The sequence below is a fragment of the Rhinopithecus bieti genome, unplaced genomic scaffold (genome assembly GCF_001698545.2).
Source record: "Rhinopithecus bieti isolate Rb0 unplaced genomic scaffold, ASM169854v2 scaffold_115, whole genome shotgun sequence".
Taxonomy (NCBI): domain Eukaryota; kingdom Metazoa; phylum Chordata; class Mammalia; order Primates; family Cercopithecidae; genus Rhinopithecus; species Rhinopithecus bieti.
In genome coordinates, this window is record NW_016803181.1 from 544,222 (window position 1) to 558,854 (window position 14,633).

General features: G+C 35.4%; 1 protein-coding gene across 5 annotated transcripts in view; it reads left to right on the top strand.

Annotated features, from left to right (window-relative positions):
- Window positions 1-14,633, top strand: part of FSIP1 (fibrous sheath interacting protein 1) — a 202,575-nt gene that overhangs the window by 21,334 nt on the left and 166,608 nt on the right. For all 5 annotated transcript variants that reach the window (XM_017868057.1, XM_017868067.1, XM_017868075.1 and 2 more), the window contains one exon: window positions 1,425-1,518. In XM_017868057.1, coding sequence (XP_017723546.1) covers window positions 1,425-1,518 — 94 coding nt within the window. The remainder of the gene's footprint in view (window positions 1-1,424; window positions 1,519-14,633) is intronic.

A 14,633-nucleotide genomic window follows, 5' to 3' on the forward strand; every position in this document is an offset into this window, starting at 1 on the left:
TATATATATATATACACACACACATATATATATAAAAATATATATTTTATGTACATATATAATATATATATATTATATAGATATATATAGAAAAAAAGAATTTCCTCTATAAGTTGAGTAAGAAAATCATGGACCATGGTGTTACTGTGGCCTGCCTTTATTGTTTTATTTTGTGGAGGTGGTGGCAGCGATATGTATATGTGTGTATATGAAGGAGACATGGGGTGATATTTTTCTGGAACCTGAGAAGAAAACTTGGTCTGTAGCATTCAGATTTCAAGCACTGCACTGGCGTGTTCATCTCCCCAGGGACAGGCCCAGGGTACCACGTCTCTTACCAGCAACAGGCTGGTAAAGTGCTGGGCCCCTCCATCTCTGGAGTAGGAAGAGGTGTAATAGCTGCTTTCATCAAGTACGTATGTCTGCTTTCTCTTCAGCAGCCTTATAGTTTGGAGATAAATAGACACAGTTTAACTCTCTGGTTAGCTTCATTATTTGGGTAAACCTTTGTGACAAACAAGTTTTGGGGAGTTGACTGTTTCCTGTGCTGGTCAAGATCTTTGGGAAGCTGTAAAGTGCTTGAGGTCTAGGACCACACTTCATTTGCTTCTATCTCAACAAATTCCTGGTGCTCCATAACTTTCCTTGGCCTTCTTGGACCTCTTATTCTCTATAATATTGAGGGCTTGAAGTTGACTAGATGTTGGCATTGACTTGGTGTATAGCCACTGACTCATACTTGAATTTTGACCCTCAAAGCAAAGCGCCTTTAAGGTAAGGAACCGTGTGTAATAAGAGATTGGTTGTTTTTGAAAAGCCCTCCTTGAACAGTTGACTGACTTCTGGGAAAGTTTCCTAGACAATAATATGAATTAAAATGTAGTAATTAAAATACATTTTTATGAGGTTCCCAGGAAGTCCACTGGGATTGAAAGAAAGAAACATCCACAATGCAATGCTTTAAACTAGATAAATCGTTTCTGGAAATTTTAGCAGAAAAGTTAGCCTATCACTTTTCCTATTGAATCTTAAAGCAAGTTTTATTTCCTTTGAAGCAAGAATTATAAATGGAAACATAATAAAATATAGTAACAGTCTTGAAATGTCTGAAATTTTTTAATTTGATGGTGTATCTTTAGGTTACTCACTAATTATAAAAATATCAAGCAGAAACTTAAGATACTTTAAGCAAGGTAATTATCATATAATGATAGGTATATACTCTGACTCTATTTGGAAATACCCGTTGACAGAATTTTGTGAGAACAGAGAACATTTACAGATTTCCTCAAAAAAAAAAAGAAAAAGAAAAAAAGCCTGAGACTTCTCGTTTGTATGTATGTGACTGGGAGCTGTGTTGGAATTTAAAAAATAAATGATTATAGTTGCCTTCTTTTCCAATGTTTAAATTTTTCTTTCATTAGTCTGCAAAATATAGTGAAGCTTGGCAAAGTAAAGAGGAGATGGAAAATACAAAAAAATTTTTCTCTCTGACTGCTGCGTCTGAAGAAACTGTTGGTGAGTAGATGGAGATGTCATTCAGCTTTGTTTTTATCTGAGTCATAGAATGTTTGGATTAAAGTAAAATTCCCAATCCAATTTTTCTGTCCTGTTCTTTGTGAGTTTGACTGTTCTTTAGGGAAATAATTGATCACATTAGGTAGGATTATATGAAACTACTCCAAGCTTAGGTATGTTTCGGTATCTTTAAGTGTTTGTGTCTGCTTGACAGTAAGGGGGACAGGGCAGGGACAAACTGGGAAACAGACAGAAGTATGTCATTGCCTTTACTTCCTGTCTCTTGTAGGTGTCTCTAGATCCCACTTTCTGCATACATTTCCCTAACTGCTTATGAGCCTGTGGAACGCCTTTTGTTAAAATCTGTGACTGATTTGTCCTATTTCCTGGTCTCTCTCACAGTCCTATTTATTTGAGATGAACCAATTCTGCACATTTATTTCTGCCTTTCTCGTTTGTTTCTATGTATATTTGTGAATCTTCTTTTTTGAAAACAGAAATATTATGGAGTCATGTAACCTTTAACCCATTTATATGATGGTGAAAATTTTAGGGATTAGAAACATTTTGTATTTTTATATATCCTAGTTGAAACATCAAAAAATACTAGTCTGGCCTATATTAAATTCATCGATCATTTACTTTTTGCATCTTCTGTTTTGTTACAGAAGTAACACATGTGTAATCTACATAAGAAAATATTGGTTAAACAAAAATATTACTATCAGCTAAATTCTCAACTTGTAGAGATAACCACTATTAATATTTTAGTTTACTGTTTGTCTTTTGAGATGTGTTTAATGCAAATATCCATATATATATTTTGAGAAGAAAAATAGGATCAAATTATATATGTATATGGTATTTTGTAACCTTTTCCCAACTAATTTGTATTTCTGGAGCACCTTTAGCTGTCAATAATAGATGTGTGTGGTCGTTTGTTTCCAAATGGCTGCCATTAGTTCCTTCCCTTTATTTGTGTTCATTCTCCTCCTCATTTAGAGATGGAGTCCATTTCTCCCTCCCATTTCAGTCTTGGCTGGCCTGGAACAACTTTGATTGATATATTACAACAAAAATGACACTATGCCATTTCCAGGCCTTGTCTTTAAGAAGACAGGCAGTTTCTGCTTCTTGTCGAATGCTCACTCAGAGGAAAGCCAGCCACTATGTAAGAGATCAGGCTGCCCAAGGCTGCCATGCTGTGAGAGGCCCCAGGCAAGCCATATGGAGGGGCTATGCAGAGAGAAGATGACTGTAGCCAGTTCCTGGCTATCATGATTTTGGTAATGTCTCTCTCAAATTCATGTCCACTTGGAACCTTGGAATGTGTCTTTTTTTGGAAATACGGTCTTTGCAGAGACTTAGTTAAGATGAAGTCTTTTTGGATTAGGGTGGGCCTTCAAAAAAGAGGAGAGGACACAAAGAGACATAGAGACACAGGGAAGAAGGCTGTGTGAAGATAGAGGGATGTAGCTACAAGCCAAGGAATGCAAAGATTGCTGGAACCCAAAAGGAGCTAGGAAGATACAAGGAACAATTCAGAAGGAATGCTCTGCTGACACCTTGATTTCAGATATCTAGCTTCTAGAACTGTAGGGAATAAATTTCTGTTGTTTTCAGCCACCCAGCCTGTGGCAAATTGTTATAGCAGCCCTAGGAAACCGATACACTGACTATTCAACAGTTTCAATGCAGACACTGAATAAAGGAGCAGGCTTGGACATTTCAGCTCCAGCAAACACAATGCAGAGAATAACCAAGGCTAGATATATGGCCCCCTGACCTACTCCAAACATCTCCAGCCAAAGGGAGCTACCCAGCCATCTGAGGCCCCATTCATAGTGGAGCAGAGATAAATTGTTCCTGCTGTGTCCATCAAATTCCTGACCCACAGAAGCAAGAGCATAATAAAATGTTCACTGTTTTATGCCATTAACTTAAAATTTTTTTTATTGTAAATTGACAATTTGTATTTATGGGGTACAAAGTGATATTATGATTTATGAATACAATATGGAATAATTAAATCGAGCTAATTAGCCTATCCATCACCTCAAATACTTAACATCTTTTATGGTGAGACCTTTTGAAATTTAGTCTCTTAGCAATTTTGAAATGTACAATACATCATTATTGATGACGTTCACCACGCCATGTAATAGATCTCAAAGAAAACCTTATTCCTCCTGTCTAACTGAGACTTTGTACCCTTTGGCCATTATTTTCTCATTTTCCCATCCTCCAGCTTCTGGTAACCACCATTCTACTCTGCTTCTCTGAGTACAATTGTTTTGGATTCCACATATAAATGGGAACATGTAGTATTTGTCTTTTTGTGTCTAGTTTATTTTGCTTGGCATAATGTCCTCTAATTCTATTCATGTTGTTGCAAATGATAGAATTTCCTTCTTTTGAAAGACTGAAAAGTACTCCATGGTGTATATATACCACATTTTCTTTATCCATTCATCTGTTGGTGGATACTTAGGTTATTCTGTAAGTTGGCTATTGTGAGTAGTGCTGCAATGAGCACGGGAGAGCAGACATCTCTTTGACAAACGAATTCTAAAGCTGTTGGGTAAATGCCCGGAAGTGGGATTTCTGGATCATATGGTGATTCTATTTTTAGTTTTTTGAGGATCCTCCATACACTTTTCCATAATGGCTGTAGTAATTTACATTCCCACCCATAGAATGCAAAGGTTTCCTTTAATCCACATCCGCACCAACACTTTATCTTTTGTGTTTTTGGTGATAGCCATTCTGACAGGAGTGAGATGACATTTCATCATGGTTGATTTATATTTCCTGAACGATTAGTGAGGTTGAGCATTTTCTGCGTATTTGTTGTATGCCATTAAGTTTTGTTTTTTACTTTTTATTTTGAAATAATTTTAAATTTATGGGAAATTGGCATAAGTAGTACAGAATTCCATATACCCTCCCCCCCAGCTTCTCCTAATCTTACATAACCATAGTGATCGAAACTCAGAAATCAACATTGGTATAATACCATTAATTAAAGTATAGACTTTCTTAAAAATTTACCAGGTTTCCCACTAGTGTCCTTTTTACTTACTAGTATCCAGTCCAAGATCCCATGTTACATTTTGTTGTCATGTCTCCTTAATCTCCTCTACTCTGTGATAGTTCCTCAGTCTTTCCTTGTCTGTCATGATGGTGACCCTTTTGGAGAGTATTGGTCAGCTGTTTTGTGAAATATCCTTCCGTTTTGGTTTATGTGATGTTTTCTCATGATTAGATGAAAGTTACGAATTTTGGCAAGCATGCCCTGGAAGTTATGTGACCTTCTCAGTCGATCACACTTGGTATACCTGATGCTGTTATATATCGCTATTGGTAATGTTTCACCTTGATCGCTTTGTTAAGATGGTGTCTGCTGGTTTTCTCTACTGTAAAATTACTATTTTTTATTTTACAATTAATATATATCTTGGGGGAGATACTTTAAGACTATGCAAATATCCTGTTTCTTCTCCAGCTTTCACCTACTAATTTCAGCATCAATAAGTAGATCTTGCCTGAAATAATTATTACCGTATGCCACTAGATTTGGGGTGATTTTTTAATGCGACAATAGATAACTGGAACAATGTGCATCAGCATTACTTTTAATGATTATACATTAATTCATTAGATGGATGTGCCATTATTTGTTTAACTAATACCCTTCTATTGAACATTTAGATTATTCCTTTAGGTTTTCAATTTTTAAAATTACACATAATGTTGCAATGACATTGTTAGTCAATTATTGCAACGATTACCTTCTGTGGTAGGCTGAAAAAAATCCACCTCAATCCCCCAAGAGATATCTATGTCCAATCTCTAGAGCCTGTGAATGTTACCTTATTTGGAAAAAGGGTCTTTGCAGATGTGATTAAGTCCTGAAATATTGAGATGGGCCCTAAATTCCATCATAGGTAGGCTTATCAGAAAGAGATGGAGGGAGAAGAGGTAGATAAGGAAGAGGAAAAGGTGCTGCAGAGACAGAGGCAGAGATTGGAGCAATGTAGCCTCAAGCCTGCTGGCAACCACCAGAAGCCAGAAGAGGGAGGAACAGAATCTCCTCTAGAACCTCTGGAGGGAATGTGGCACTGTTGACACCTTGATTCTGGATTTCTGGCCTCCAAAACTGTGAGAGAATAAAATTCTGTTGTTTGAAGCCACCAAGTTTGTGGTAATTTGTTAGGGCAGCTATAGAAAATGGGTATACTTTGGAATACATTCCTATAAGAGAAATACTTAGTCCAGGGTTGAACTTTCACAAGATTTTTATTCACATTGACTTACTGAAATCAAGTTAGATTCTTACCACATTGTATCTGAATATTGTTTTTCTATGCCAACAACAATGGATTTTGTAGTTATTTTTAAGCTTTGTTTATTTAAAGTGGAATCACAATAATTTGTATTTCTCTGATTATCAGGGAGGTTATAGATTTCTTTTGTTTAGCCAAGTTGTGAGTTACCTAGTCATGTCTTAGGCTCTTTTATAAAGTGAGGCATTCTTTATTGATTTGAAAGACATTTTTAAATATTAAGGATATTAATTCTTTGTCACAAATACCAAAATATTTTCTTTTTTTAAATTTAAATTTAATTTTTTAAATTTCTTGCTCTAGTTAGTCATTTCTTTTATGTTATCATTCATTGGTACTCTGCTTTTAAAGGCCTTTTATGTCTCAAGATTATATAAAAATATATATTTTCGTTTCATCAGTTATAATTTAATGAAAAAATTTAAATATTAACCTACATGAAATTTATTTTGGTATTAGATATGAGGTAGAGAGTTGATTTAGTTTTTTCCCCTAATTTGCTAACCAGCTATTCCAAGACCCATTATTAGATAATCCATCATTTCCCCGCTTATTTGAAGTGCTAACTTTATCATGTACGAACTGGGTTTGTTTCAAGGTTTTCTATTTTATTCCATTAAAATTTCTGTCTGTGCTGATGTTAATACCACTCTATTTTGATTATTGTGTCTTTGTAATACATTTTATTAGAGCAGTATTTTGGAATAACATGTTTTTCTCAAATCCGTTTTTTTTCTGAGTTTAGCAATGACTACATTATTTTTTAAAAAAGATAGTGCAAGAGCACCTCTAAAGCTATAGCTTATGAACTGCTTTTTAATTTATTTAAATGTCTAAAGACCAGTATATGAACGTAGCCTGTTTGGAAAAGTACAACTTACTAATATATTTCCTTCAATGTTTATCAGTAATTCTACACCTTCCTAGAAATGAGACTACACCCCTTATTCCCAAAAGCAAAATAAAACAAAACATGGACAGTGTCAGGAAAGAGATTCTGGATGTTTTAGTATCTCAGCATCTATAGTTTGGAAACCAGGAGTCAAATACTGATTTTTCTAGTGGATAGGGCTTTTCTGAAAGACCACACCTGCTTGTGGTTGACTCTGGAGCAAGCAGTGTAACACAGGCCACTCTGTAAGTGGATCTCTGGTGGCCTTTTAACATTAACCTTTTCGGTCACAGAGTTCACTACCCAGTGAACTTTTGGTCCTGGAAGGCGAGACATTTGTTTTCAGTTGCCCTTTTTTCAAAACCAAATCAAAACTATACAATATGTTTAATTTTTAAAGCTCCTGGCATGTATATTTGGCTTTAATCTACGTTCACATTGTTTTTCTGGAGTCACGTGACTGTTGCAGGTCCTTTAGACACTTTCCATAATGTTAGATTAGTCCTGATGTTCTAACATGGAAATTAAGTGGACTTAATGATATGAAAGCTGGAGCTGCAAGGGGCTTGAAAGCTGTTAGGAGAATCATTGTTTTAAACATGATGACATTATTAAAGCTTCAGTTTTTAGATTCTGACTTCTTAGTTATTATGTATTGGCAGTGTGTACAAAGCAGGTAAGATGCAAAAGTAGGGTCAATGTTAAAGGAAAAGGGAATACAAGATACTGTTAGGTGAACCAGATGTCTGTTTCCCTTCACTCTTGCTACTGACTGTCTTAATTAGTTCACACTTGACCGGTTCACCAAAATAAAGAGGTAACATTATTGTATTACTGGCTTCTTCAGATTTAATTAGAATCTCTTTTTGATGATTGTTCTTTTACAGAAAAGCCAAATTCCTTAATGAAATTTCCTGCTTGCTGTTTACTTCATAGACCTATGTTTTGGAGTCACTTATTGCCACACATGTCTGGTTTTTTTTTTTAATCTTAGAAAAGTAGTTAGCATTTTACTTTAGGCTGCATTATTAACCTAATTACATTAATTTTTTTTGGACTACATAACTATTACCTTATTCTAAAAGAGGAAACTTTGGGAATAATCAGCTTAAATTTGTTGTTACTAGCAGAATATTTTCACTGCAAGTATGAAAGAAATAATTAGAAACACAAGAGTCCAGTTTGACCTCATGCCACGGATTTTTTGAAAGTCTCATATTCCTGCTATTTCAGCATAGGCACTATCATAAGGTGGTATGAAACTACTTACATCTGTTCTACACTGAGATGAATTTCCCATTACTCATTGGATCCCAGCTACTGTTTTAATGAGAAATGTATAAAAATTTAAAAATACTTTTAATCAATCATATATAGTCGTAAATTTCTAAATAAAATATTTTAGAAATGTTATTAGGAAAACAGGAAAATTTTACCTTTTTTCCCTCTAGGATAATTTTTTGTTACCAGCACAGTTTAAGGCACTTGTAAATTGCCAGTAGGTGGCAGCATCTAGTTACAGTAAGTACTTTAAAAAGCCTTAAAACACTTTTAAAATTTTGAAGCTCCTGGATTATATTTTGGCTTAAACCTGTAGAGCTCACATTGTATTTCTAGAGTCACGTGACTGCTGTAGGCCCTGTAGACAATTCCTGTAATGTTAGATTAGTCCTGATACTCTAACATGGAAATTAAGTGGACTTAATGATATGAAAGCTGGAGCTGCAAGGGACTTGAAAGCTATGTTCAGAGAGAATCATTTTAAGCATGACCACATTATTAAAGCCAGACCTATTTCAGCGTATCTATCAACATACCCACACATACTTTCTTTCTTTTCATTTATTCTCTTTAAACAAAGGGAGAAATTCTTAGGATGGGTATTTTTCTTTTCTAGTCAGTTTTTCTTATCCTCTTATTTAAGAGTTAGCTTCAGGTTGGGTGTGGTGGTTCATGCGTGTAATCCTAGTGCTTTCAGAAGTGGAGTCAGGAGGATTGCCTGAAGCCAGGAGTTTGAGACCAGCCTGGGCAACATAGCGAGACCTTGTCTGTACAAAATATTTAAAAATTAGCTAAGCATCAGGAGGCTGAGGTGGGAGGATTGCTTGAGCCCAGGAGTTTGAGACTGCAGTCATGCCATTGCTCTGCAGCATTTGTGACTGTGTGAAACCCTATCTCCACAAACAAACAAACAAACAAACAAACAAATAATTAACTTTAAGGACTTTGGGCTGATGGCTGAATGACAATTTCCAACCTGTTTTCAGCTTCCAAAACACTAAAACCATCCCAGTTCGCTTGTAACATCACAAATAAGCAACAGCGAATAAATGAAAAAAAAAAAAACTGTGTTTGGATAGTGCATTTACTTTTATTTATAGGTCCTAAACACAAAAGAGGCCTTGACTCCAAGAGAAAGTTGAAAACAACATTAAATTGATTTATATCACATTTGAACCTTATAATCCAGACATATTAACCTCAACTTTACTGCGATTTTGAAGTAAACAATATTGTACTTGCTAGAGATCTCTGAAATATTTTAAGTCTGTCCCATCCCATTACTGAGGGATCACTTTTGGGTTTTCTTAGAGGCATGTTGCAAAAATCAAAACTCTTTACATTGCCAGGAGTTTTCCTGTAGTTTCTATCATTTATCTAATGAATACAGGTAGAATTCAATATTCTTTGAGACAAATGCGTCTAGTGACAGGNCATGTTGCAAAATCAAAACTCTTTACATTGCCAGGAGTTTTCCTGTAGTTTCTATCATTTATCTAATGAATACAGGTAGAATTCAATATTCTTTGAGACAAATGCGTCTAGTGACAGGATTGCTTATTGTCTACTTTTGATAGAGCTTATTCTTTTTGTCTTTGTCACATTTCTCTCTCGTGTTTCTAGCTCCAAATATATACATGCATATAAACACAAAACATCAACATCATAACCAATTAGGCTTTTTAAAATTTGAGAATACTTCTTTCTAGGTGCCTTTTCTATAGGATTCATATATGTGGTACTTCTGCTTTTGGATGCTTGGTTAAATGCTCAAAGAAAATTTGGTAGTCTCTTTCTACTCTGATATGCAGGGGATAGAGGGAGGAAATCACATAACTGCTGACTGAAACAGGTAAGGATTTTGGTTTTTAGTTTCGTTGGAGTCTCAGCATTGCTTAGCAATCTCTTTTGCATTCTCCAAAATGGTGATTCCAAACTGTTACTAACTGCTTCGTCTCCCATCTTCTGCGAGACCTTCCTTCACTGTGTTGTTTGGTCTTCCTTTCCAGAGAAAATGAATCTACAGGGTAGGAATTCCTTCAGATTCTTTCCTTCTGTTTCTAAGCTTCATCCTGACTATGCTCATCCATCTCCTGCCTCTTCCCTCTAAGTTTAGATGAAGGGAAGGTACTCTTACTCTCTGAGGCCAAAATCAGTAACATCCCTTTCACTGGCTGTTGGTTTGTCAGCCATTCCATTTTTCATCTGGAGCTTCTTTAGAGTAAGGTTTAAAAAAATGAGGAAAAAGGCTTCAATCTCTCTGGCTCTTTTCCTTCAACTTACCATGTTTAACTCTTCTAGTCCTAAAACAGAATTGAAAAGCCATTGAACCAGTGAATAACCAGCAAAACATACAAATAAGCCTTTTTCCTCATTTTTTTTTTAAAACTTACTCTAAAATAGACACCACTCAGTTTCCCTCTTCTCCTTAAAGGTCAGACTTCTTGAGAGGATAGTCCACATCACCTGGTGCTACCTGGTCAACTTCCATTTACTTCCTAACTTTTCCATGTCTGTATTTTCTACTGTCACACTATGGAAGCTGCTTCATCAGTGGTCCTCCTAAATTCAAAATCTAATGGCATACCTCCAGTTTTGATTGTACTTGACATCTCTGTAGAATCTGACACAATGACCTTTCATAGCATAGTACATTTTTTACTGGATTTATTATTCCCTGCTGGTTTTCTTCTTTTTCTTTCCTTCTTCCTCCCTATTGTTGAAACCTATTCCTTCTTTTATATGTTTTCTCTGCTTTGGTTAATGGTTTCATCACCCACCTAGTCTTCTAAATTGGAAACTCAAGAGCCAGCCTGAGTTCCTCCCTCATTGTTCCTTTACACTGCTTCCTTGAGTTCCCCAAATGAGTACTTTTTCTGCGCTATCTGTATCTGACTTGGTTTTTTTTTAACCCCCATTATTAAATGGTTTGATCTCAGCATTTCTCTATCAGACTATTTAAACAGCTTTCAGTCTTGCCTCCATGGTGCCATTATTTTCCTGCAAGATCATTGTACTGGTTATCTAGTGCTGTGTAACAAATTACCCCTAAAACATGGCAACCTAAGCCAACAAACATTTATAATCTCACAGTTTCTGTGGGCCAGGAATCTGGGAGCACCTTAGCTGGGTGGTTCTGACTCAGGATCCCTAGTGTCAAATGGTTGCCCGGGCTACAGCCATTTGAAAGCTTTACTGGAATTGGAGAATTGGCTTCCAAGCTCACTCACATGGTTGTTTGCAGACCTCAGTTTCTTGCTAGTTGTGGGCTGGAGACCTTAGTTTCTTACTACACGAACCCTTCCATAGGATGCGTGCGTATCCTTACAACATGGTAGCTGACTTCTAGAGCATGTAGTAAGTGCTCAACAAATTGAGTTATTATTAGTATTCCTGTGATTACTAGACATTACTGCATCAACAGGAACACGGTATGTGTCTCTTATATTATCGTTTATATGTCAAGGAATTTCTGCAGGTTTCATACATCTATTGGCTATGCCTAGGTCTTATATATCTTTTTATTATTACCCTGATTAGTGTTTAGCCCATCATATTTATAAAGGGTTATTAATGACATAGTGACTTTTTACACATTTATAATTTGTTTTCTAGTTGTACATTTAACTAAATTATATTATTGATTCTAATTATTTTTACTTGTTTACCTTGTTTTAGTTTGTGAACATATCATCAGGAAATAATGTTAATTTTGTGTCCTTTTAACAGTGATTCCTATGCTGAGAACTATAAGAACTAAGTGTTGAAATTTATTGAATGCATTTCAATATGTATTTAAATTATCATAAATTTTTATTTCATGACCAACATATTTCATGTTTTAAAATTAATAGCTTTAAATACTAAATGAGTCTTTTATTCCTGCACCAACCCTTCTTAGTTATGGAAGATTATCATTTTAATTTAGTACCAGATTTAAATGGATGAATTTATTCAGATTTTTTGCATCTATATTTATAAGCAAGGTTAGTTGTATTTGCGTGTGCACACACAGATGTGTGAAATGTTTGTTATGGTATGGGGGTATAGTTGGGGGTGGAGAGTAGATGTATGTATGTTTGCTTTGTCAGGCTGTGTGAACTTCATAAAATGAATGGGGGTGGCTGCTCATTTATTTCTATGATTTGAAACAGTTTATATAACGCAGGGATTATCTGTTCCCTTAAAATTTGAAAGATTTCACTGGAAAAACCATCTGGTTCAGATAATTTCTTGGAGGCAATTCTCTGACTCTTTTCTCAGCTGCCTTCATATTTACTGTTCTATTTCAGGTTACTAGCTATTCTGGAGTCAATTTTGGCAATGCATCCATGTCACTAAGATTTTAAAGTATCCACTTCACGAAGATTTAAAAATTTACTAATATACAATCTCAGATAGTATTTTAAATAATAATTCTTTTCATATTGTTTGTACCTTCTCTTTATCTCTAATTTTGTTCATGTTTTCCTCAATCTTTTAATCTGGAAGTTTTTTCTAAACTTTTATTTGGGCACAGTTTTACATTCACAGAAAAATTATGAATATGGTGCAGAGATTTCCCCTATACCCACCCCCAGTTTCCCTTATTATGAACATCTTGCATTTGTGTGGTTCATTTGTTTCAATTAGTGAACCAATTTTGGTACATTCACATTTCCTTAACTTTTACTTAATGTCCATTTTTTGTTCTAGAATCCCATCCAGGATGCCACATTCTATTTAGCCCTCATGCCTCCTCAATTTACTGTTGGCTGTGACACTTTCTCAGATTTTTCTTATTTTTGATGACCTTGACAGTTTTAGTAGTACTGGTCAGGTATTTTGTAGAATGTCCAGCAGTTGGAGTTTACCTCATGCTTTCCTCATGATTAGACTTGAGAGTGTGTGTTTTGGGGAGGAAAACCATGGAGTTACAGGGTCATTTTCATTACATCATATTATTAACATAACATTGCTATTCATGTTAACCCTGATCACCTGGCTGAGGAAATATTTGTAAGATTTTTCCACTGTAAAGTTACTGTATTTCCCCCTCCTTTTCCACACTGTACTCTTTGGAAAGAAATTGCTATTTGCAGCCCCTGCTTAAGGAGTGCTGCTGGGAAAACTGGCTAGCTATAGGAAGAGGGATAAAACTGGACCTCTACCTCTTACCATGTACAGAAATCAACTGAAGATGGATTAAAGATTTAAATGTAAGACCCCAAACTATAAAAATTCTGGAAGAAAACCTAGGAAATACTCTTCTGGATATTGGCCTAGGCAAAGATTTTATGACTGCATTCTCAAAAGCAATTGCAACAAAAACAAAAATTGACAATTGGAACCTAGTTAAACTAACTTCTGTGCGGCAAAAGAAAATATCGATACAATAAACAGACAACCTATAAAATGGGAGAAGGTATTTGCAAACTATGCCTCCAACCAAGGACTATTATGCAAAATCTATAAGGAATTGAACAAACAAAAACCAAATAACCCCATTAAAAAGTGGGCAAAGGACATGGAGAGACACCTCAAAAGAATACAAGTGTATGAAAAAAGGCTTAACATCACTAATCATCAGAGAATTGCAAAGCGAAACCACAATGAGATACCATCTCACACAAGTCAGAATGACTATTATTAAAAAGTCAAAAAATAACAGGCATTGGTGAGGCTGCAGAGTAAAGGAAATGTTTATACACTGCTGGTGGAAATGCAAATTAGTTCAGCCATTGTGGAAAGCAGTTTGGAGATTTCTCCAATAACTAAAAATATAACTACCATTCAACCCAGCAATTCCATTCCTGGGTATATACCCAAAGGGAAATAAATTGTTCTACCAATAAGACACCTGCACACATATGTTCATCACAGCACTATTCATAATAGCAAAGATGTGGAACCAACCTAGATGCCCATGAATGGTGGATTTGATAAAGAAAATATGGTTTATATATACCACGGAATACTATGCAGCCATAAAAAAGAACAAAATCATGTCATTTGTGGCAACATGGATGCAGCTGGAGGCCATTATCCTAAGTGAATTAACACAGAAACAAAACTAAACATTGCATGTTCTCACTTACAAGTGGGAGCTAAACCCTGGGTACACATGGACGTAAACATGGGAACAATAGATGCCAGGGACTCCATAAGGAGGGAGGGAGAGATGGGGCAAGGGTTGAAAAACTTTCTGTTGAGTACTATGTTTACTATCTGGGTGATGGGATCAATAAAACACAAACCTCAGCGTCATGCAGTATACCCTTGTAACAAGCCTGTAGTGTACCCCCCAAATCTAAAATAAAAATAAAAAAAAATGATGAAAGCATCATTGGTATGAATTTGTTTCTGAACATAGCTTTATCTCTATAGCATACTCCTGTATGTGGTGTCATTGTTTTCATTATTTTCCACAAGATGTTACTGTTTTTATTTCCTCATTGATCTAATAGTTACTTAGAAAATGATGATGCCTTTCTTTTCTTCTCCAGAATTTTGCATAAGTCCTATATTTTAAAATGAATATAGAGTCTCATAATATTGTCATGGTTTTGATTTTTTAAAAATAAATTTTATTGTGTATATTGAAGGTATACAACATA